General features: G+C 50.2%; 1 protein-coding gene across 2 annotated transcripts; it reads left to right on the forward strand.

Annotated features, from left to right (window-relative positions):
- Window positions 1-2,493: 2,493 nt before the first annotated feature.
- Faah (fatty acid amide hydrolase) lies at window positions 2,494-21,054 on the forward strand. 2 transcript variants are annotated; one of them, XM_027402523.2, is made up of 15 exons: window positions 2,500-2,937; window positions 11,458-11,571; window positions 13,338-13,472; window positions 13,851-13,984; window positions 14,067-14,273; window positions 14,516-14,556; window positions 14,811-14,935; window positions 16,200-16,325; window positions 16,779-16,876; window positions 17,894-17,993; window positions 18,241-18,281; window positions 18,967-19,006; window positions 19,471-19,579; window positions 20,113-20,258; window positions 20,428-21,054. In XM_027402523.2, exons 1-15 carry the CDS (start codon window positions 2,743-2,745, stop codon window positions 20,554-20,556), a joined length of 1,740 nt encoding a protein of 579 aa, XP_027258324.1. In that variant the 5' UTR covers window positions 2,500-2,742; the 3' UTR covers window positions 20,557-21,054. The 2 variants fall into 2 exon arrangements, with proteins under 2 accessions (XP_035295590.1, XP_027258324.1); XM_035439699.1 differs by lacking the exon at window positions 16,200-16,325 and having other exon boundaries at window positions 2,494-2,937.
- Window positions 21,055-24,941: the final 3,887 nt, after the last annotated feature.

Raw genomic sequence — 24,941 nt, forward strand, 5'->3', positions numbered from 1 at the left:
ATTGATATATATATCACCTCTTCCTGGAAGGAATTGAGGGAGTGCAGGGACATGCTGTTCTGACTCCCACAGTAGTGTGCTATTGCCTGACCTCACAGCTACCTCCTGATAACAAGGTAGAGCCCTGGAACTTCTCCCTGCTGAGCTCCACATCCACCTCCATCCCAGGCTTCATGCTCCAGCTTGCATGGAGCAATCCTCCTCCGCACTGCCTTCTCCCAAACACTCCTTGCATCACAACCCTGCTTAAAGGAAAGAGATAGCGTTTATCAGATCCTTATCACTGCTAAAATGCTGCTGCAATCTCCTTCCTCGGAACTTGTTTAATGTCATTAAATTCTGGTTTTGTATTAATCCGTACTTCACAGTTAAGGAAAAAGAGGCACAAGAGGTTAATGTGATTTGAGTCTTGGTGAGCAGCGGAATTAGGGTTTGAATCCAGGCAGTCTGGTTCCTGAGCTTGAGCCTCTCAGACCAGAAAATTCCTCTCTGTAGGTCTCTCTTTTTCTAATAGCAACAGTACTAATGATGGCTAACATGCACGAGTGGCTGCATGGTAGACTATTCTGGGCCCAGAATTCAGGACTCTTCAGATTTATATAGCTTGATCTCTTAATTGGGTGAGGTTAGTTTGGTTTGGTTTGGGGGTTTTGAAGACAGGGTCCTGCTGTATATCTCAGACTGAACTTGAGCTTGGAACCCTCTTCCTTGCTAAATTCCGGGGTTACAAGGTGCACTACCATGTCCTGCTTTTCAAGGCTGTTTATCAGGTCTGTTATTTGCTTTGGTTTCCCTGTCTCACAGCAACAAATGTCATTTAGTAGCAGGGGTCAGTGGAAGACTGAATCACAGAATCTGAGAAAGTGAACTGGGTGTATCAGGAGGGGACCCTCTCTCACAGGCCACCCACCAGATCCTCTACCAGGGACTCAATCAGTCCAAAGCTTGCTGTTTAGGCCTCCAAATCTACTCTTACCCCACCCCCATCCTTTTGTAAAGCAAATCCAATTTAATATGTCCCCAGGGAGTTTACTGCTTAGAAAGGGCACCATTATAGCAAACACAAAGGAATGCTTTGTAAATGGAGTCCCCAAGGCAGCAGGACAACAAACTTGGCCACAAGGCCTCAGGAGTGACCAATCTCCCAATCTATATTCTTGTTGGAATTGCAGGCATGCAACACCATACTCGGCTAAATTACTCTGAAAATAAGAAGTAAAGAGTAATAATTTAGTTTCTCCTTAAAAAGAAACAGGGGCTGGAGAATAGCTCAGTGGTTAAGAGCACTGCTGCTCTTCCAGAGGACCCAGGTTCAATTCCCAGCACCCACATGGCAGCCCACAGCTGTCTGAAACTCAAGTTCCAGGACACTCACACCCATACACCCAGACAAGAAAGCAAATTTTATATATATATATATATATATATATATATATATATATATATATATATATAGAGAGAGAGAGAGAGAGAGAGAGAGAGAGAGAGAGAGAGAAGAAACAAAGGCCAGGTGTGAGTGCTTACAACTTTAATCCCAGTACTCAGGAGTGAGGCAGACAGGTTTATCTCTATGAGTTTGAGGCCAGCTTGGTCTACATAAGTGAGTTTAAAAAAGAAAAGAGCAAGGCTTAGCCTGTGACAGGAGATAGGGACTTTAATGAGAGAACCCCACAGGCTCCTAACCACCCCTATCAGATTCAGGGGTAAAGCTACTCAGTGACTCAGAGTTTCCATTCAGTTCTGAGGTAACCCTACTCCACAGTGCCTGAGGCTGCAGTGGCAGTACTGCTTAATGGTTAAAGTGCCGCTTGAAGAAGACTGGAGTCTGAATCTTACTCAGTCACCAGTGTGACTCAAAAAAGTTATTTAACCTCTTTTGTCCTCAAGTTACCTTACTAGTAAAGTGAAAATAGAAATGCCTTTCTCACAGGATTTCTAGGGGGACAAATGAGATGAATCACATAATACTGAGAGCAATCTAGACACTATTGGGGTGTGCGTGGCCCTAATTTATGGGCCCAGTGATGGGCACTATGTCCCCAGAGAGGGCCCTGGTTCAGACGAAGTTACTGTTGTTTCCTGGGTGTGAAATCCCAAATGGCCTTGGTCTGGGAGAGGATAACCTATGGGGATCGTCTGTGTGAAGTAGATGAGGTAAAAGACTCAAGGTCTGACTGAGGGTTAGAAAATGAGAGGCCATCTGGTGGGCGCCTTAGAACTTCTCGCGCCCAGAGGGCTAGCCCTGAGCCCGGGTGAGATGGACGTCCAGCTATGCACAACCTCGATGACGCTAGACTTCCAGGAAAGATGCTGCTGAGATGTTAGGGTGGTTAGTAAGGTCTGCTCAGGCGGGCCTGTTCTGGGGACTCTGGCTTGATCGCGTTTTCCGGGAGGGAGTTGAGCCGCGGGATGCGCAGGGCGGAGACGGGGCCAGGAGCCTGGTCCAGGAAACTCCACAGCCCTGGTGCTTCCGAGGGCGCCCACGTGGAGCTCAGCTGCTCCGCCTGCCTTAAAACGCCAGGATGCCGGGAACGAGCCCAGCAGGCGGCCAGGCTTGACCTTGACCGTTGGCGCTGCCAGCTTTGCTCTTGCTGCCCGGCAACGGCGCGCTCCCCGCGGGCCCGCTGCTGCGCCCGCCCCTCCCTCAGGCGGAATCGCGGGTGATCCAGGCCGGGTTTTGCAGCGGAGCTGCTGGGTTACGCGTGCTAATTCCTCTCCGGTAGCAGCCAGCTGAAGGAGATCATGGTGCTGCACCAAGTGTGGACCGCGCTGTCCGGAGTCTCCGGGATTGCCCTAGCCTGCTGTTTGTTGGCGGCGGCGGCGGTCTTGCGATGGGCCGGACGCCGGACGGCCCGGAGAGCGGCGGCCAGGGCGCGGCAGAGGCAGCGAGCCGGCCTGGAGACCATGGATAAGGCGGTACAGCGCTTCCGGCTGCAGGTGACGGCGGGCGCCCCGGCTGGGGTGGGCGGGCGTGGTGAGCACCAGAGTGGGCAAGGCAGCACTTTCAGCCGCCTGGACGCCAGAAGGCCGACAGGCGAGCAGCGCAGATGTGAGCCTGGGAACAGAACCCCTCCTTGGGCTAACGCTCTCCGTACTCTTTCCGCGCCAGGTGCAGCGCGAGGAAAAACGGTAAAGAAAGGGACAGGACAGGTCATGGAATCTGGGCGCTGTTTTGGTGTAAAGAGGAGCTTTACCGCGCACCACAAAAATCTCGATTACCGACTATTAACATGCAATAAACGCTAGTGAAATTCAGTAGGGTAAACTAGGGCTTAGGACTTTGGAATCATGGAGCGACGACCCAAGACTCGATGGCCCATGTCACCCAGATAGCTTAAAGTTCATGTTTGTTAATTTGTGCATGGGGATCTTCAGAGGGGTGAAAATAGACTCCTACCTGCACAGGGAGTTAGTAGCGAAGCCCCTCTAGAATGTAAGTCCTTCGTGGTTTCTGACGCCCAGTCTTTCATAGTCAACACCCCACAAACCCTTCTATGGGCATCCTTCTAGTGACTTCTCCTGCCTTGGACATGTCAATGTGTTCGTTTGAGGTGTGAGAAAAGAGTTTAGGGGAAAGGTTAGAAAAGGTTTCTGCAAGAGGGTGCCTATTTCTCCTGCTGTATGAAACAATGGCCCTAGTTAGAAGCCCAAATGTTGAACTCTAGATATGCCTATGTGCTGAAGGATGGGAGAGTTGCTATGGGTATTTGTGGGATCTGATAGGTTGGAGAGATCTCAGGTGATGGGGACAGCAGGAGTCAGGAAGGTGTTTCTGGATCAGTACCAGTGCAAATTGCATTTTGCAGGTATTTAGTTGCAGCGAGTTTTTGTTTGTTTGTTTGTTTGTTTGTTTTGTTGTTGTTGTTTTTTGAGGCAGGGTTTCTCTGTGTAGATTTGTAGACCAGGCTGGCCTTAACTCACAGATATCACCTGCTTCTGCCTCCTGAGTGCTGGGATTAAAGGCGAATTCCACCATTGCATGGCTGTGGCAAGTGATTTTTGAGCAAGAACTGCAGCGAAGTGCTTTGTGGAACTCTAGCTCACAGCAGTGTGGGGACTGGTTTTTGGATACCCAGATGTGGTCCTCAATGTGGGCAAAACTTTGTCTGACTTTAATAGTTTGAATTTACTCCCCACCATCACCAAGCCCGGGGTATATCTTAAGTATTTACTGAAATAAAAGTGTATCTGGTTCCAGCCTCCACTCCTCAAGCTGTCTGAAAAGCCTTCCATCAGTCAGTGTTTAGAGTTGTGCCACTTTGTTCTCTGGTGGTCTCCTCTCGCTATCCTGGCCATGATTCTGGGCTTGGCCTGGGGAGCCATGGCTGCTGCTCCGTCCGCTTCTGTGCAGCCAGCTTCCAGCACAGCTTGTGGAGCAGACACAGAATTCTGCCCACCTTCTGCCTACAGGAAGGACTGCTCTTAGCCACAAGGAATCCATTTGACTGGGAGAGCTGGGGGCTGGGAAGAGGCTGGGTCTTCCTGCATCTCACCTCCCTCATTTCTTGTAAAGTAATTGTCCTTTCAGTCTCTTAAAGAACCGAAGAATGTTTTAGGGGAGGTTTTGGCTCTAATATACAAAATGCTATTTGCATATCTTTTTGGAGCCAAGACCTAGCCTCAAACACCCAAACTTAGCTTTTTCAAGGAAGGGAAACTGGCTTTGGAGTTTCAGGGGCTCGGGCCTCTGCTTGCTTTGCTTGCTTTCTTCTTTGTGTTTTAGGCAGGGTCTCATGCTTCCCAGACTGGCTTTGAACTCCTGGTTTTCTCTTGCCTGAGCCTCCCAAGTGCTGGCAAGCACAGGGTGAGCCACTCCACTCATATTCCCAGGTGATTTTTAGCAAACAGAAAAGACACTCATATCCATATCATCGTTCAGTGCCCCCCCTCCATCTTTCTGTCTTGCTGTTCTGGCTGAGTTAGAGACCAGCTCAAGAGACCCTCCTGTTTCAGTCATTAGAGTATCTGGGACTTCAGGTGTGGGCCACCATACTTACATAAGGGTTCTTGATGACGATAGCTTTGTAGACTTCATGGGGTGGCTAGGAGGTGGAGTTTGATGTAAAATTAGCTCAGGCCCTTTCCTTCCTCACCCCACAGAACCCTCCTACTGGGCACTGGCTTCCTTGGAGAAATGAGAGGTAGCACCCGAGGCTGCCTCCAGAGTCTTTTCTAGTGCTTTCTCAGCCCATCCTTGAATAGCAAGGGATGCCTGGGAAGGTAGGATGAAGTGTGCTGGGAGGGCCAAAGCAGTTCAGTTCCTCTGGTAGATACTGCACAAAGTTAACTTTGTGCCAAGGTAGACACAAGCTAGAGAGCAAGGAGGACACGAGGACCTCTGAGTCACTATGTTTCACACAATGGTTCACTTTTCCAGGCTGGAACAATTCTAGGGAGAGGTGTGTTTCTGGTAACTGTTGATCAATGGAAACTTACCAGCAACAGTCTTTCTCCTGCTTCCCCCAGCTGCCCCCTGAGTGAGTTTTTAAAAGCTACATGTATGTTGGTGCACCGTGTGCATGCCTGGTGCCTACAGAGGCCAGAGAGGGCATCACATCCCCTGAAGATGTTCTTACATATGGTTGTGAGACTCCCTTGTGGGGCACTGGGAACTGAACTCAGGTCCTCTGGAAGAGCAGACAGTAACATTGACTGCTAAGCCATTTCTCCAGCCCTTCTGTCCCATTGTTTCTACACTGTAGACAAGAACCAGCAGCAATAGATTATTGAGACTGGAAGAGATGTCACAGAACATGTGACATCTGCCCAAGGACCTTGCATATGTGTTTTGTCTCATGCATTCTCTTGGTAAAAGCTCACTGATCCAACAGTTGACTCTCTCTTCAACTGGATCCACTGTGCCTTTGTCTCCCAGCCTTTTCCAAGCCTCCCTTGCACTCTTCTTTGAAATGATTCCATTAATAAGCTGAAAGCATGGTTACACCAATGAGCATATCTTCCCCTTTGTGAGCAAATGGAGGAGACAGCTTGAAATAGTACAAGAGAGATTAAAAATATGAGAAAAAAGGAGACAACCCAGAAGTCTGAAATTAGGACAATAGATGATTTAGTAGAGAAACAGTTGGAAGAGGGACAGTGCTTAAAAGAGGTACAGTAGCTCCCTCTTGAAAAATGTCTCCACACTTGGTGGCCATACAGTTACCTTGAGATCATCAATTCCTTTGTTTCCCATGCAAAACCAAGCTTGCTAATATACACAGATTCCCAGACTGGCTTCTCTGGGGTGCAGACTTTGGTGATTTGGGGGAGGGAGGATGTCTCAACTGCCTGATGCTATCTGAAGACTTAAAAATAGCTGTTAGTAACTGTGTCATCAACTGTCAACAGGAAAGACATTGGAAAGAACTGAAATGTGTGTGAGAATGGGGGTTGTCTTAGTCAGGCTTTCTATTGCTGTAAAGAGACACTATGGTGACAGCAACTCTTTTTGTTTTTCGAGACAGGGTTTCTCTGTGTAGCCTTGGCTGTCCTGGAACTCACTCTGTAGACCAGGCTGTCCTCGAACTCAGAGAGATCCACCTGCCTCTGCTTCCCCAAGTGCTGGGATTAAAGGTGTGCGCCACCACCTTCTGGCTTCTTCACGTTATTTTTTGAGACAGTCTCTCTCCTTGGACCTAGAGATCACCAATTCAGCAAGACTGGCTGGTGAGGTCCAGGGATCTCCTGTCTCCACCTCCCTATTATTTTTTAATTATGTGTGTGTAGGGAATATATGTATATGAGTGCAGTACCCACAGAGGATCTGGAGTTACAGGCTGTTGATGCTGGGAATCAAACTCAGGACCTCTCTGCAAGAGCAGTATTTGTTCTTAACATCTGAGCCATCTCTCCAGCCCCCTAGATACATGCATGCATACATACATACATACATACATACATACATACATACATACATATTAGAGCTGTCTGGTGTATTGGAAAGAGATCGTGGATACATGTTTTTTTTTTTTTTTCTTCTGTGTAGCTTGTTGTATTAAAAGAATAAAAACCCCAAGTAAGTGCTGTATCATTTAACAAATTTGGGGATGTTCTGGCATTAAGAATGTAAAGTTCACAGGTTGGGGGGTGGGGCTGTGTTCTGGGTGTATGGGAGGTATGAGGGAGTGATGGTCCAAAGGTCATCTAATAGGATCATGGCTGGAAGTATCATGCTGTGTAGACATTTTAAGGGGAAAGGCCAGGTTGTACTTTGCCCTTGTATAGACCTACCAGGAAGGACCGGTCACAGGGGCAAGGGTAGTAGTTTGGAGAAGAAAGGATGCCACTGGATGGGGGTCCCTGATAGAGGGGAGGAATAGAGACAATTTCCAGAGCTATATAAAGGACTTGGTGACTGATGGGATGCAATGGGGAGGAAGAGAAAGGCACCCGCCAGACGAGTTGACTGGTTACCAGAGCACGGATGTGTGCTTGCCTGGCTGAGGGTCCTGAGGGGGATCCATATTGAAAGTGCAGTAGATGGTTGTTGCAGAAGGAAGAACAGGACTCTCCCAGTAAACAGCTCAGTTGTGAGTTCCCTTACGTGGAGCTTGGTGGAGGACCAGGAGGAATGGGATGGGCGAAACAGGGAGTGGAAGCCAGGAGGGCAAGCCTTCTCTGGCCTCAGAGAGTGAAGACAAGTACCGGAGGAACCTGCAGGAGGCTGTGTCTCTCCCCTCGACACCCTTCCGATCATGGCTAAAATGTCACCTCATCAGGCAGACCTGCCCATCCATCTACAACATCCTTATTTCCACCAAGACCATTTATTTATCTGCCCTCTACCTTACCACAAGCTGTCTACCAGTGTCTTGTTTGCTTGCTTAGGTGTTGATTATCTGAATGCAGGGACCTTGCCTTCTCGTTTACTTCTGTAAATGGAGTCCTTTGCACATGTTTGTTGACTGAATGAATGGACAGCAGAGAGATGGTAGCCCGGGGACCCTAGGTGTGTAGTATTTCTGCAAGAGAAACTGAAGAGAGTGGCATATGGTTTCTACCCCTGAAGACCTCAGCGAGGCACGGTGGAAGATACAGTTAAGTATTTGGTGGAACTGGTGACCTTAGCAGGAACAGAGGATGTGCTGAACAGTGGGGTAGTGATTCAGTGTTCACTAATTGGTCTAATACTCTTGAGGAGGACCCAGGAGGGTGTTTGCAGGTAGAGCTGACCCCCAGGGACCTGGAGCCTTGGTGGTAGGTGGGTGTGCCTTAGAGCCCTCCCTCCTCAGAGAGCAATTCTTTCCCACCCTGCCCAGGTGCCACTCTCCACCATACCACACCCTGTTTTATTCTTCCAATCCCTCACTATCTACAATTCATATCTGATTATGTCTTAGCTTGTTTTCTGTTGCTGTGATAAGCACTACGACCGAAAGCAAGTTGGAGGGTTTATTCCAACTTACAGGTTATAGTCCGTCATTGAGGGGAGCCAGGGCAGGAATTCCAGATAAGAACTGAAGTGGAGACCATGGGGGAACACTGTTTGCTTTTCATGGCTTTCTCAGCTGGCTTTCTGAGGACCACTGTCCAAGGGTGGCACTACCTACAATCATTAATTAAGAAAATGTTTCATAAACATGCCTCTTCTTTTTAAATTTATTTATGATGTATATAGTGCTCTACCTGCATGTGTGCCTGCATGCCAGAAGAGGGCACCAGATCTCATTATAGATGCCACTGGGTTGCTGGGAAATGAACTCAGGACCTCTGGAAGAGTAGCCAGTGCTCTTAAGCTCTGAGCCATCTCTCCAGTCCCGAGGATCCCTCTTCTTAGATGACTTTAGCTTGTGTCAACTTGACAAAAAACTAACCTATAAATTACCTATAAGTTCTCAGCTCCAACCCTGTCTCACAGGCATCACTTTTTGTTTGCTGCTGTGGGGTCAAACTCATAGCAGGTACTTCATACCTGCCTGGAAATGAATGTGTCAGTCATCCCCCTTTGGATGTTGTCTTCAACCACAAACTTAGCATCTTAATGGGGCTTTTGTGGTTGCAACTTCCCTGCCAGAGCTTATGTGTAGTGGGTGGTTGTGCTGGGTGGGTAGGATATCACTATTTACCTTTATTTCTTATTTTTTTCCCAAGAGATTATTTTTTATTAGTTCAAATTAGAAACAAGGCTGCTTCACATGTCAATCCCCTCTTCCTCCTCCCAACCCCCACCTCCCCCACCTCATCTCCCCTCTGCTCCCCAGGGAGGGTAAGGCCCTCCATGGGGGTTCTCCAAAGTCTGTCTTATCATCCTGGGCAGGGCCTGCTTCCCCCCACCCCCATGTGTGCAGGCTGAGAGAGCATCCCTCCATGTGGGATTGGCTCCCAAAGTCCCTTCTTTTTTTTTTTTTCTAAAGATTTTATTTATTTATTATGTATACAACATTCTGCTTCCATGTATATTTGCACACCAGAAGAGGGCACCAGATCTCATAATGGATGGTTGTGAGCCACCATGTGGTTGCTGGGAATTGAACTCAGGATCTCCGGAAGAGCATTCAGTGCTCTTAATCTCTGAGCCATCTCTCCAGCCCCCCCCCCCCAAAGTCTCTTCTTATGCCAGGAGTAAATACTGATTCACTACCAGGGGCTCCATAGAGTGCTGAGGCCTCCTCCTTGACATCCACGTTCAGGGGTCTGGATCAGTCCCATGCTGGCCTCCCAGACATCAGTCTGGGGTCCATGCTCTCCCCCTCGTTTAGGTCAGCTGTCTCCATGGGCTTCACCAGCCTGGTCCCAACCTCTTTGGTCTCCACTCCTCCCTCTCTGCACCTGGGTTCCAGAGTTCAGTTCAGTGTTTAGCTGTGGGTGCCTGCCTCTCCATCAGCCACTGGATGAGGGCTCTCAGCAGAGGTCAGAGCGAAGGGGGGAACCGAGAGTGAGATATTTCCAGACTCAGGTAGATCCTCCCTATCTGGGTGGGTCCACTCTATGCCAGGCTCCGGCCCAGAGAGATGGAAGGAAGGCTATTTCTTATTTTTAAGATTTATTTCAATTAGTATTTTGGTTGTATGTGTACGTGTGCACCGCATGCATGCCAGGAACCTACAGGGGTCAAAAGAGCATCAGATCTCCTAGAGTGGATTTACAGATGGTTGTGAGCCACCATGTAAACCAATCCCAGGTACTCTGCAAGGGCAAGTACTCTTCACCACTGAGCCATCTCTTCAGTTTCTAAATCTGTGCAATGGGAATGGTAGTAAGAGTTAATCAAGAGCCAGGTGTTGGTGGCGCACGCCTGTAACCCCAGCACTCAGGGGGCAGAGGCAGGTGGACTTCTGCATTCTAGGCCAACCTGGTCTACAAAACAGGTTCTAGGACAGCCAGGGCTACACAGAGAAACCATGTTTTGAAAATCAAAAACCAAACTAAACTAAACTAAAGCCTGTAATCCCATGTCCTTGCCAGCTGGGTTAGGGGAGGAAGATCTTGAAAGTTCAAGGCTAACTTGGTCAACAATAACTGAGACCTTTCAAAAAAAAACAAAAAACAAAAAACCAAATACAACCAAGTGTGATGGTCCACATCTTTAATCCTAGCACTTGGGAGAGGCAGGCAGATCTCTGTGAGTTTGAGGCTATCTTGGTCTATATAGTGAGAAGCTGTATCAAAGCAAAATAAACCCAAAGGATGGGGGTGGGGTGGGGTGGGGTGGGGGGCAGCACACACTGTAAAATGCTGTCTTCTGGATATGTATGATTTGGCTGTTTATTATCATAACATTATTTGAACACACACAACAACAAACACAACAACAATACAATAACAACAAATCAAGCAAAAACACCATGAAGAAAATAGGAACAGGGCTAATTAGGAATAAGGTCTACAGGTGTGAGGGGGAATAAGAGAAGGTACTGGAGGGTGGGGCTATGCCCACAATGCATTATATAATAGTAAGAAACTGTCCGGAATAGAAGAAAAGAAAATGAAAAATAAAGTCAGGCAGTGGTGGCGCACACCTTTAATCCCAGCACTCAGGAGGCAGAGACATCTGATCTCTCTGTGAGTTCCAGGCCAGCCTGGTCTGCAAAGCAAGTTCCAGGCCAGGCTCCAAAGCTACAGAGAAACTGTGTCTCAAAAAAAAAAAAAAAAAAAAAAAAAAGAAAAGAAAATGGAAAATAACCATATGGCGTGGGGGTGGGGACCCAAACAAAATGGAGTCAGCACTGTGCATGGCAGGCAATTGACAGGTGTCTTGCATACCAGTCTTAATGCTGCAGGAATCTGTCCAGACAACACCCTGCCCAGCAGACATTTGCACTGGCCTGGGACGCCAAGAGCCCACCTAGGTTGGGTATGGTTTCTGGTGTCAGAGCTACAGGTGGTACCTTCTCTCGGGATATTAGCCAGTGACTGTGAGCATCAGCTTGTGTACTGTGAGGACTGGGTGTCAAAGGCCGCATGTGCAAGACTGATGTTATGTTACTGATGTTATGTTACTGAGTATGTTACCCACAGAACCCTGACCTGGATTCGGAAGCACTGCTGGCCCTGCCCCTGCCTCAACTAGTGCAGAAGTTAGACAGTGGGGAGCTGTCCCCAGAGGCTGTGCTCTTCACCTACCTGGGAAAGGTAAGCTCCTACCGTCTCTGCACAGGCTGTGGGGAAAACCTGGCCTGGAGGTGTGTTGTGGGGGGGGCGGGGCGGGCACTGAGCATGTTGTCTTAGCTAGAAACCTGGCTCTCAGCCCAGATTTCCCTCTCTCCTGTCTCCACCTCATTGGTCACCAAGTCTATTCTGTTCCGGGTCAGTCTTTCTCCACTCTTTCCCCTTTTCTCCACCCACATTTAGCCACCTTGCTTTTCACTACCCTCTTCCCTCTGTGAGTTGCAGCCGCTGGCTGCCTCGGGCAGGTCCAGCCACACAGGCCTTGGGAGGCTGGAGACAGTGAACTCAGGGTCTGCCTTGCTTTGTGCTGGTGCCCTTTCCATGGATTCTGTTTCCCTCTGTTTGCTCCTCCCAGGCCTTCGGGGTGCCGACCAGCAGGGCCTCTCCTGTCCCTGCCCTGCTGGGTAACCCTTCTCCCTGTCCACTCCCAGGCAGGGCTTAACTCTTTCTCGCCCCAGACTCTCCATGGGTCCTGTGGACAGGGATTGTTCTTTACGTTTTAAATTATGTGTATTAGTGTGTGTGAGGGGGTATGTGCATCTGGGCGGATGCTTTTGGAGGCCAAAAGAGGGCCTCGGATCCCATGGAACTTGAGTTCCATGGCGAGCCTCCTGACATGGGTGCTGGAACCCAAACCAGGTCCTCTGGAAGAACAGCAAGTACTCTTACCACAAAGCCATCTCCCAAATGTGCCAAATACATTCTCTCTCACTTAAGATGTGCTCAGGGAACATAGGAAAAAAAGAGTAAGACAAACTATGCATTCTGATGAATTCTGAATATGATTGTGTCTGTGTGCGTGACCCCGAGTAGGTGAGTGTCAGTGTCACGGTGAGGTGTGTAATGACAGTGTTAGAAGGGCCCACATCTAAGTGGGTGGGAGAAAGTAGGCCAGCGTCACTGACAGAGACACAGGGACTCAGCCAAGGCTGTCACTCTTCCTTACCAAGGCCTTGAAAGACCCCCTGCACTTCCAGTGCACAGCTGAGCATTTTAGTTGCACATAGGCCCCTCCCTTCCTGCCTTGGGTGGCCTGGTGACTGACGACTGCAGTTTTGAGTGTGGGCCTGCAACTTACTCTTTTCTCTAGTTGTCTCCCAGGAGCAGGAAAGATCACTAGGCTCAGCCTAGGTGTCCCCTTCTGTACCACTGGAGACCCTAGGCCTGTGGCTTGAAGTTCTAGGTGTCTACTGTGGGTCTAGCATTACTTTGGGTCCAATCCTTATTTCTTTACTGAGGTCAGTCATCTGTGTGATTCAAGAGTCCCAAGGGGAAACGGAGGCTCTGATTGGTCTAGTGTGAGCCTGGCACAGGGAAGAAAAGGGAGTGCGAGGGTCTAATCTAGCCCAGCTGACTCCCAGCATGACAGACGTGGAGGTCTGCTCCCATCTGTCTGCCTCCTGTCTGTCTCCCTGGGCAGAAGATAGGGCTTGGAAGTAGGGGAGCGGTGGCCAGTGGTCGTCCAGCTCATCTTCTGTTGCCTGCCTCTGAGGACAGCATCCTGCTCCCTTGCCTGGCCTGGCCCTAAGTCTCATTCTCTAAGAGAGCCTGGGTGAAGCTGGGCCACACAGCCCCAGCAGGGTGGGTGCTGGGCTGGAGGTCATCCTCTGTGCCATGTTTCTGGTCACCCTTTCCCTTCCCCTTATATGAAGCATAGGAGGGGGTGGGGGACATTTTACAAAGAGAGGAGCTGGCTTCCCTCTGCCTTATGTCCATTTCCCTTTTCCTAGGCCTGGGAAGTGAACAAAGGGACCAACTGTGTGACCTCCTATCTGACTGACTGTGAGACTCATCTGGCCCAGGCCCCACGGCAGGGCCTGCTCTATGGCATCCCTGTGAGCCTCAAGGAATGTTTCAGCTACAAGGTATACCCTGCCTGGTGTCAGCCCTCCATATGGCCTCTGTCTGTCTCTGTATCCAGCCAACTCTGGGGGACTAAAAGAATATCTCAGCTCCAGAGCCCTGGAGACTTGGCCAGGCCAATGTGCTGGCAGTAGGAGTGTCCCTGAGCTGCCAAAGGGTCCTATCTCATCAATGGTGTCTTTTTGTTTTTTGTTTGTTTGTTTTGAGACAGGGTTTCTTTGTGTAACAGCCCTGGCTGTCTCGGAACTCATTCTGTAGACCAGGCTGGCCCTGAACTCACAGAGATCCACCTGCCTCTGCCTCCTGAGTGCTGGGATTAAAGGCGTGCGCCACAACTGCCTGGCCAATGGTATCTTCTTTATACCCATCTCTCCCCTCAGGGCCAAGACTCCACGCTGGGCTTGAGTTTGAATGAGGGGGTGCCATCGGAGTGTGACAGTGTGGTGGTGCAAGTGCTGAAGCTGCAGGGAGCTGTGCCCTTTGTGCACACCAATGTCCCCCAGTCCATGTTAAGGTTGGTCCTTAGGAGGTGGCTGAGGTTAGACAGAGGATAGGTGTTGACGTGGCCTAGACTAACTTTTTCCTGCTTCCTCCAGTTTTGACTGCAGTAACCCCCTCTTTGGCCAGACTCTGAATCCATGGAAGCCCTCCAAGAGCCCAGGTGGTTCCTCAGGGGGCGAAGGGGCTCTCATTGGATCTGGGGGCTCCCCTCTGGGCTTAGGCACTGATATTGGAGGCAGCATCCGGTTTCCCTCTGCCTTCTGTGGCATCTGTGGCCTCAAGCCTACCGGGGGCCGCCTCAGGTATGGTGGGTTCAGGGACCTTTTGGACTCTCTGGCATAATGATCTTGGCTCAGCTTTTCCGCTCTCAGGGATCCAGGAGGGATTCACTAGCCAGCATTTGTGAGGGTGCAGGAGGGGTCGTAAATATCACCAGCTATGCATTGTTTCACTTCCAGGGCTGGGGGATTAGAGCTGGGGCATGGGCTTGGGGTGAATATAGAGTGGCCACTGCTTGTCTCCAACATCTTGTGTTTCTGACCAGCAAGAGTGGCGTGAAGGGCTGTGTCTACGGACAGACTGCAGGTGAGTGAGGTCTGGGGTCTGTGATACTCTTGGTGCCCTGGAGGGTGGTGTATGTGTGTGTGTGTGGGGGGGGGGTCATCTTAATCTGCCTTTGCCCCTGTTTTGCCTATGGGGAATATCTAATTGTCAGGCCACTGTAGGTCTGAATTCCTATTGCCCTTTCTTGCTTTCACTCTGGAGCCATAAACCAGTCCTTATTCAGACTCAGAGCTCATTGGGGACCAAGTGACATCGCTTCCTTCCCTTCCCTACAGTGCAACTTTCTGTTGGCCCCATGGCCCGGGATGTGGAGAGCCTGGCGTTATGCCTGAGAGCCCTACTGTGTGAGGACCTGTTCCGCTTGGACCCTACTATCCCCCCCTTGCCCTTCAGAGAGGAGGTGAGCGGGGTGGGGTGGGGTGGGGGGAGGAATGGGAGCGGGCAAGGGGAGTGAACTCTAGAACCCAGGCGGTGTGAGCAGGATTGGCTGGAAGCTCTTCTGGAAAACCACTCCATTGTGGCAGGGTAGGCCTGGGGCTGCCGCTACTCCACATATGGCCACCAGGTGGCACCCCGCCTGCGTTTGGAACCTCTCGGGCTTTAACCTGTGTTGCTAAGGACCATTAGTTAGGATCAGTAACTCCTCAGAAAGAAACTGTAGATCTGGGTTGAATTTGCTCTTAGGAAATAGCAGCATTTCTTACAGTATTCCTGCCCATCTCCTCAGCAAATAGGCTGCATGGCAAGTAGCCTGAATGAGCTGAGAGCAGGGTGAAGTGTCAGTTTTCCAACTATGACCAAGATAGGCCATTGATCCGACAGGACTGAACAGCTTTACTACCCGAGGCTGGGGAGCCCGCCTCTTTGTGCCTGAGCGGGAAGGGCAGGATGGAGCCTACCTAGGTGGATCTTTCAACCTGCAGTTGGGCTAGGTTTGGGTCAGGACTATGATGTAATAGATGGGGAGGGGTACAGAAAAAGGAGGAGCTTTAGGTGAGAGGTTCAGAGTGTTCATGGTGAGCTGGTAGAGAAGCACAGAGGTTCTCTGTATTTCTGTACAGAGCTTTTGGGAGTAGTCACAGTGGATAGATGCAGACAGAAGAGCAGTGTGTCATGTTTTGTCAACTATGGGATGCAAGCTCCACTTCCCAGCAGGCCTGCATTTCTTTCTCCCATGAAGGCCTCTTCTCTTTCCCCATGAAGCTGCCTTGAAGGGGATGAGGGTCCCAGGCAGAAGCAGTTAGGACGGGTGGGAAGGACTGTGTGGAGTAGGCTTTTCCTCTTTAACAGACAGGTTCAGGCAGCTGCAGCCTGAGCCCCTTCTGAGAGGGCGGGGGCGGGGGGGGGCAGGTAACAGAACTTCAGCCCAGAAGACAGGATGTGTGGTTGGGCTTGAGGCTTTGGGTAGCCCTAGTTCCCTCTTATGACTACTGGGAATGCTCACTCCCGCTCTGAGTCACCATGAAGGCATTTTGTAAAAGGGTTAGAGGTGAAGGGGTTTGGCCTTAGTGATGCTCGGTTGCTGATGGTTCAGGGGAAAACGTGTTAGAAGGATTCAGCTTGTAACCTTGTGGCTCTGGTGGACTGAGAGAGTCTCTGTCTCTGAGCATTCTGCATGGGCCAATCTCTTCTGCCTCAACCTTATTTCTAATGTTTACTTCTAGGTCTATACAAGCTCTAGACCCCTGCGGGTGGGATACTATGAAACTGACAATTATACCATGCCTACCCCAGCTATGAGGAGGGCTGTGCTAGAGACCAAGCGGAGTCTTGAGGCTGCTGGGCATACGGTATGGCCTCTCCTATCCTCTAGGGGAGTCTTCCTGATACCCATGGTCCTCACAGGTCCCTTTATTCCCTGTTATTTGGTCATTTGGCATGAGAATTTTAGCTCTGTGAGACCAGTATAAAGATGACTAAGGTGGGAGTACTGGGGCAAGGAGTGGATGGAGGACTTAGCCTGCCCTGGGAGGTTGTTTGAGTGCATGCTTCATAGGCATGAACAATTATATACAGCTCTCTAGAGACTCCCAGGGACTCGAGACTTGAGACTTCATTTGTTATTCTGAGACAGCTTCATGTGTGGCTCCAGACTTCTCATGAGGTCATGGGTCAGTAAGGCTGACTTTGTGGCTTTGTGATCTTGTGGCACACATCACCGTCAGGGCCACTGAGGCAGCGAATGAGTTATGGGAACTGAAGGCTGTGGTATCTGTGGGCCTTATACCCTTCAATCCCTGCAGCTGGTCCCCTTCTTGCCAAACAACATACCCTACGCTCTGGAGGTCCTGACCACAGGTGGGCTGTTCAGTGACGGTGGCCACACTTTCCTCCAGAACTTGTGAGTGCTGTTGGGCGTCAGGATGTAGGGTGGAATCAGAAAACGTGCAGAGGGGCTGGGCTCAGTGGTTAAGAGGAGTGGTTGCTCTTTCAGATGATCCAGGTCAATCCCCAGCAGTCACGTGGCAGCTCACTGCTGTCTGCAACTCCAGTTGCAGGGGATCTGATGCCCTTTCCTTGCCTCCTCAGGCACCAGGCACACACACAGTGCACAGATATATCTGCAGGCCAACACTTATACACATAAGATAATAAAATAAATTAAAAACATGTGTAGCCCAGGGAGAGCAGCTGGGCCCCGTGACTGTCCTCAGGATAGGCCCTCACTACACACATGGGAGATCTGGGCTTCCTGGGCGGGAAGCTTGCTGTCCTTCTAGCTATGCATGTTGAGCCTGGAGATAATTTACTTAGACTATGGAAAGGTGATAGCACAACAGAAGGCTGGATGGTGACTCCACAGCCTGCTCTGAGCCAAATGTCCTGTGGGATGGAGGTGGGCAGGGTTCCCTCGCTGTATGTTAAGGAAAGGAGTTGACTGGAGGACACACCAGCCTTTCCTGAGCCAACTCTTTCTTTTCAGCCCTCAGTTTTCCCTTTTCTGAGGTGGGCGTGTGGAGCAGACTCACTTAAGGAGGCTTGCCAAAGAGCAGTTCCTCCCAGCTGTTTGCAGAGGCCCGAGAAGGTGCCTCCTGGAAATGTAGCTGGGCTGGCCAAGTCAATAAACCCGCTCCTTGGTCTCACTGTAGCTCAGCTTGGTCCCTGCAGCCTCACACTGCCTTCGGGTCTCTACTAGGGGTGGGGCAGAGTCCAGGTACCCCAGCGAGCAGCAGAAACAAAGTGTGTATTGGGAAGAGGCCAAGCAAGGGACTAGATACCAGTGCCACAGGGGTTGGGTGAGGAAGGAGGTGGACAGGACAACCGAGTCAACAGGACTTGCAGATTTGTAGTTATCGGGGAGGAAAAGGGGGAGGGGAGAGAGGAGGGGGACACCTTAACTAGGCCTTTTGTCTTCCAGCAAAGGTGACTTTGTGGATCCCTGCTTGGGGGAACTGATCTTGATTCTGAAGCTGCCCAGGTGGTTTAAAAGTCTGCTGAGCTTCCTGCTGAAGCCTCTGGTGAGAGCTCCAGGCATGCAAGGACGCGGCCTCTGGCCCCCCTTCCTATGGTATTTTATGGTCTCTGGCTCTGCCTTCTTCCTCTGGCCTCTTCATCTCTTCTTCCCTGACTGTTCTTTTCCCCATTCCCTCAGTCTTTAGCAAACCTGTTCGTCAAAATGGGTGTGACCTGGACCTAGGAGGTGGGAGGGTATGGAAGAGGTGGCATAGAGAACCAATCATTGACCCTGTGTCTGTTCTGGTGCAGTATCCTCGGCTGGCAGCCTTTCTCAGAAGCATGCAGCCTCGGTGAGAACTTTTTCTATACTCCATGCCTGCCCCTGTGTTTCCCCAAGTGGTCTGTTCTGAAGCCAGGTAGTTTTGACAGGAAATCTCTGGGGGAAATAGCTCCTAAGGTTGAGGTGGTCCAAACAGCCGGGGTTGACTTAGGGCCATGGTGGGGGGGGGGCTGTGAAGCTATCCTAGGAGGGTCCTGAGTGCAGAGCAGAGCAGGCCGGATAGAAGGAAGCAAAAGGGAAAAGACCAGAAAGGAGTTAGCCTGAGATGGGGTGGTCTGCAGATTGTGGGTACCAGGGGAATAGGTAAAAGGCTTTTATGAATCTGAACTGAACTGGCCTGGATCTGGTCCCGCCAGTGGCTGGGTCTTCAAAAGCAGGACATGAGCCACCCTGTTTCCAGCGTGACATCCATGGACTTACTCCTCTCACCTCTAGGTATTGAGGTCCTTTGACAGCCCTACCCTGTCTTGTCATGAGGAATCAGGTCTGGTCTAGGGCTGGCTTGGCTATGAAGCCTTTAAACCATCCAGTTGGAGTCCCTTGAAAGCCTGGATTTTTCTATCTGGACATCAGGGTCTTGATTTCCCCTCTCAGAGATTCCCTGGGGTTGAGTGAGACCTAGAAATGGTGATAATAGGGTGTATAATGTCGATGCTGTGGCTGTGGTGACTGGTGACCTCCCTCTGTCTGCCCAGGTCGGCTAGAAAGCTGTGGGAACTGCAGCATGAGATTGAGGTAAGGTCTGAACCCTGGGGAGCAGAGGAGGGTGCAGTTGCTCAGGGCATCTGCCGGCAGCCTTCTCTGGCAGCTGTTCCCACTGGGGCCCTGGAGTGGCCTGCCACTCCTTCCTCTCTAGGGATGGTGACTTGGGCCCTTCTGTGATGTTCATTTGTCCAGTGCCTGTCCTGGAGTCTGGGTCAGCATAGGACCCCTGTCCCAAGCCCCTCTTTGTTCCTCTAGGGATATCCATGTTAGTAAGTGGTCCATGGTGGAAACAATACCAATAAGAGGCAGCTATTCTGGTCTTGTGGTGGCTCAGCTCAGATCCATGTGTCAAACTAGAGCCTCCTCAGTGTCCATCGGCCATCCTGAGTGCCTCTCGTGTGTGTGTGTGTGTGTGTGTGTGTGTGTGTGTGTGTGTGTGTGTGTCTGTCTGTCTGTCTGTCTGTCTGTCTGTCTGTCTGTCCATGTCCCTTCAGGTCTACCGCAACTCAGTGATTGACCAGTGGAAAGCAATGAACTTGGATGTGCTCCTGACTCCCATGCTGGGCCCTGCTTTGGATTTGAACGCACCAGGCAGAGCCACAGGTGAGTCCTACCACCCCTCCCCTAATTCTTTCGCTCCCCGTCCCCTTCTGAGTTCAGACCTTTGCACTGTGGTATTATGGGAAAGAAGAGGGAGAGTTGTGGGGGAACGTCCTGCCCATGGAGGAGCATCTTGCCCCTCACTGGGCCTTACTATCTTGTTGACTAAAGGTGTGTGGAGTTCTGGGAGGGGATGAGTTGTCATTTCTGAACAGTATTCATGCAGGAGGTCTCCTTGCAGAGCCGGTGGTTTGGGGAGGTGGTGTTTGAATCTAGGTGGTTTTTAGATAAGCCTAGAAAATAGGAGCAGTGTTCCAGGTTGGGGAAACTACATGGGAAGAGGCACAGAGCAAGCGTCAGTGAGTCTTGTGGTTCCTGTGGTTTTGCCACAGACCTCAGGCCTACAAGAGGGATTTCGCCTAGCAGTAGAAGCAGAGTGCCATTTTATGTGTGGGATGAGGGCCACTTAGGCCCAGAGAGGACAGTAGGCACTGCAGGTGGCAGGGCTTGCTTGCAACCACTGTGTTGTGTTCTAGGGGCTATCAGCTACACTGTGCTCTACAACTGCTTAGACTTCCCTGCGGGGGTGGTGCCTGTCACCACCGTGACCGCTGAGGACGATGCCCAGATGGAACACTACAGAGGCTACTTTGGAGATATCTGGGACATTATACTGAAGAAGGTAACACCTGCTCATCCCCTAGCTCACTGCTGCCCAGACCCAGGCACTGTAGAGGACGTGCAGGCTTTGCCTGCCTGCCTTCCTTAGAATAAGCGCCGTTCCTGCTGCTTGTTTCTGGACCTGGGGTGTGGTCCCATTTCTCCCATCCTGATGTCTGTATTCCCTGTAGGCCATGAAGAAGAGTGTAGGCCTGCCTGTGGCTGTGCAGTGTGTGGCTCTGCCCTGGCAGGAAGAGATGTGTCTGCGGTTCATGCGAGAGGTGGAGCGGCTGATGACTCCCGAAAAGCGGTCATCCTGAGGGTGGTTTACCTGCCCGGCCATGGAGGGACCTAAGGCCTTTGAGCTCTACAGCCCCATCTATTCAGGACACTGTATCACCTGTGAGGAAATGCCAAGCACAGGGAAGAGGTGTCCATCTGCCCTCCCTGTACCTCGGCAGAAGCACAGGACCCCCCCACCCCCACACACACACACAAAATCAAGTCTGGACCTTGTTCCCTTCTCTGGCCCTATTTCCATCCCGATCCCCTACTTCATGTGGCAGCCAGCAGGAATGGCCTGGACCAGGCTCACCAACAGTGAAGGAACAATGTGTTATGTATTTTCTGGGTATGTCTGTTAGGGTGGTGGGAGCCAGAGCCTGCTGAGAGGGCTGGCCTGGACCTCTAGAGCCAACAGTAATCATATCACTCACCTGCTCCAAAACCTCCCTGGTGCCATCACCCACAAGATGGCACATGTTCAGGGGTATGTCCAGAGACTTATTATTAATTATGAATGCTCGCTCTTAGCTTCAGCTTGTCCCACTAGCTCTTTTTTTTTGGTTGTTTGTTTGTTGTTTTTTGTTTTTCGAGGCAGGGTTTCTCTGTGTAGCTTTGGAGCCTATCCTGGCACTCGCTCTGGAGACCAGGCTGGCCTCGAACTCACAGGGATCCTCCTGCCTCTGCCTCCCGAGTGCTGGGATTAAAGGTGTGCGCCACCAACGCCCGGCCCCACTAGCTCTTTTAATTTAACTCGTTTCTATTCATCTATGTTTTGCCTCTGGGCTTTTACCTTTCTTTCATTCTGTTTATCCTACTTTCCTGCTTCCTCTGTGACTTTGACTGGCTGCCCCCGTCCCCACCCCAGTGTCTCCTTGGTGTCTCTTTTCTTTCTTCCCCATCCCTAAATTCCTCCTCCTCTTACTTTCCCTGCCCAGAAGTCCTGCCTATACTTCCTCCCTCACTATTGGCCATTCAGCTTTTTGTTAGACCAATCAGGTGCCTTAGATAGGCAAGGTTTTTAAAAAAGCAACACATCTTTACATAGTTAAACAAATATTCCACAACATTTTGGACATCTTTTAGGGTCATCTGTGACAACCTTTTTCGTCTGCAAACCATCTACATGTGTATCCACAAATCTCCACACAGTATCAAAGAAGGGGTGTGTTGCTCTGGATACCTGCCAGGGAACCCCTTTAGACATAGCCATGTAATCAAGTCATGAGCCTCCCAGCCAAATCTGTCTCCAGTCTGTTTTGTTTGCTTGCCAGTCTTGGCCAGGCTTCCTAACTTCCCACACATAGCTTGGAGTGGTGACCTAGGATACCTTAAGTGAGTGAGACCACTTTTGGTCAGGGCTTTGTTTTTTTTGTTTAATAATTTTTAAATTTCATTTGCATTGGTATTTTGCCTGCATGTATGTCTGTGTGAGGGTGTCAGATCTTGGTGTTACAGACAGGTGTGAGCTGCCATGTGGGTGCTGGGAATTGAACCAGGTCCTCTGGAAGAACAGCCAGCATTCTTAACCGATGAGCCATTTCTCCAGTCCCTTGGTCAGGGCTTTGTAAGGGGTTGGTTTATCCTTGGATGCCCAGTACCCACCATGATGCCTGGTGCTTAGTGGATGATCAGTGAAGGCTTGTTGGAGGAATAGCACACTTGTTACAAGGGACTCCATTTTGGCACCTCTTAATTACTTCTTCTCTCGTCCATAATAGGGAATTTCCAAGATGGTCTCTGACCTTCTACTTTTATTTAATGCACTTTCTTAGCTTTGATTCACAAGCACTAGGACAAATATTTCCTTGTCTGTGTTTAACCTAGAGCGGTCTCCAGGGCTAGAGAATTGCATGTATCCACTTCCTCCAACCCTCATCCCCTCCACTCCTCTTTCCATTCATCCCATAAACACACTGAATTCCTTCCACAGTGTGCTCAGGGGAATCAAACAGAAACAGCCCTTCCTTGAATGGTCTTCCGTTCTACCAGCAACTAACTGTTAATTACACAACGTGTCCGAAATGCTATAAAGCAGAAGTCCTGGGTATGATGACATCAAGCGAGTGCTAGCTACCTGGCCTATAATGTGTCTGTGAGCAGGTGTGTCAGGGAGGACTTCCTGTGTGAAGTGACGTCTAAGCTGAAAAGAACATTGCCTAAGGGCCAAGGAACGAGTGTTTCAAGAATGTCAGAGTCAACTTAAATGCTACTGATATAACAGGGGATGAGGATAGGTGAAGATAGGGATGGAGAACTCCACCTGCCATCATTGAATAATTGTTGAGTGCCTACTGTGTGCCAGACACTTTGCAAAAGACTGATGAAGTCCTGGCATTTAAGGAACTCATTTTCTAGGGAGAGAGCATGCAAATAAGTACATAAATAAAACAATTTCTGCTGATGATAAGTGTGAATAAATAATAATATAAAAAAGTTGGCATGGTAATGGAGGCTTACAGCCCGAGGAAAGATGAAGTAATGAGGTCCAGGTGCCCTGGGTATGGTGTGGCTGTCACATGGCCCTGCAGAGGGACCTGGGGGCACCAGTAGATGCATTTAAAGTGAAGCAGGGTTAGGATGAAAAAGAGGCAGAAGGATGGATCAGGGCAAGCTCTGGAGCTGCCTTGAAGATGGGTTGGCATCTGTTTCTGAGTAACTTGAGGCCTCAGAACCAGCGGTGTCATCCACAGACTTGACTCCTGCTTCTGGACTTCTGGTGTTGAGGATTGTCACCACTCCCTTGGTCAGAGTGACCAGGAGCCACACTGACTAGCCTATTGGTAGCTATGCCTCTCCCCAAAACAGTCTGTACTGAAGCATCAAGAACAGTAGGGTTCCTAAGGCAAGTCCCCTCTGTCCTGCTTCGAGCTCTCCGAGCTTCCTAGCTTTTCCTGTCTTCCCATCCCCATCCACAGACCCTTTTTCTACTGGGAGACCCAGTAAATAGGGAGGCTGGGTCCCCAGGATCCTAGCTGACTGCCTCAATCCTTATTTTCTTGTGTCATCTCCCCTGGAGGATTGTGGGATAGACTTGAGGAGTCTGTCCATCTCCTAGGTGACCTTGTCTTCTGTCTCCACTGAGACAAAAATCTAGTGAGTAGTGAGCACATCTGTGTGCATCCAACCCACTCCATCCTGACAATGTTTGCTGAGCACCTGATAGAAACCTCAACACATTCAGACAGCTGTTGCAGCTGGCTCGTTGGGATGAACAGATGAAGTACTTGGGCCCTGGGTGCATCACAGACCCTCCTAGGGTGGTCAAGGGAAAGGAGCATGGAGACACAGCCTTGGATCTGCTGTGTGGCTTGGAGCACGTGACAGCCCCCTCTCTGGAGTTTGGGTTCCCCAGTTTGGAGTCCCTGATTTTGGTAGCACACTCCCTCCCTCTGGAAGCATAGAGGTAGGAGATAGTGTCAGAGGTCCTGTGTGCTGAAGATCCGGAGTGTCCTCTGCTGTCTCCTGCTTGGTGATTGATGGCCCCAGTGGGCAGCTTCTGTGCCTGAGCTGCTGCAGTCTCTGAGACCGTGTATTAATATTAATTGGGACTAATTAGTTGGATAAATCAATCCACCCCCAGAGAGCAGCAATCTCTCCCCGACTGATGAGGAAGTCTGGGCTAATGGGGTTGCTTTGGCAAATCTGCATGATGGAGAGGATCCCTGAGCTGCTGAGGCCCCATCTGTAGGCAGTGGTGGCTGAGGAACCTTTACTTCGGATGCTACCCGTGCCTCCTATTGGAGTTTACTGTGCTGTGGTTGAGTGTGCGTGTGGCTGCGTGCTGCCTGTGTGTACCTAGCCACGTGTGAGTGTACTGTATAGCACTTTCCTCTGATTGAAGGGAGGAAAGGGCTCATGAAACTTGGGAGGTGAGCAGACTTCACATCTGGACAAGCTATGACTTGGAAGACTCATGAGGGCCCTTCTGCAGAGTTACAGAAGCAGTAAACTGCCGGGGCGGAAGACTGAGCAGTCGTGCTGCCCAGAGCCCTCTCACACCTAGAAAGCTTTTGTGAGTCGTTGCACGTGATGGGGTGGGCTTCCCAGTGATGCAGCTGCTTTTGAGTCATCCCTACCCCTGTGAGTGACCCTTCACCTACACTCCTGTAGTAACCCCAATAAAAGCTCATTGGTTCACAAAGTTGGACTTCAGTGAAATTGTTACTTTAGTTTGCTGTGGGTTCTCTTTTTGGGTGAGCAGATGTGTGTGGGTTGTGTCTAGCCAGGAAAAGTCTCTTACACAATGGTATGTTCTGTGTTATTGCCTGGAGTGAGTACATGTATGGCTGAGGTTGGTCTGAAAGTTTGCCAAACATGTAAAATTTCTGCTAATTGGGAACAGCTGATTCCATGTGGGGTTTGACACCTGGTTGGTGTGCATATAGGCACTGGGGTATGCAGCTACCAGCTGGGCACCCAC

Source organism: Cricetulus griseus, chromosome 2 (assembly GCF_003668045.3).
Source record: "Cricetulus griseus strain 17A/GY chromosome 2, alternate assembly CriGri-PICRH-1.0, whole genome shotgun sequence".
Classification (NCBI taxonomy): Eukaryota; Metazoa; Chordata; class Mammalia; order Rodentia; family Cricetidae; genus Cricetulus; species Cricetulus griseus.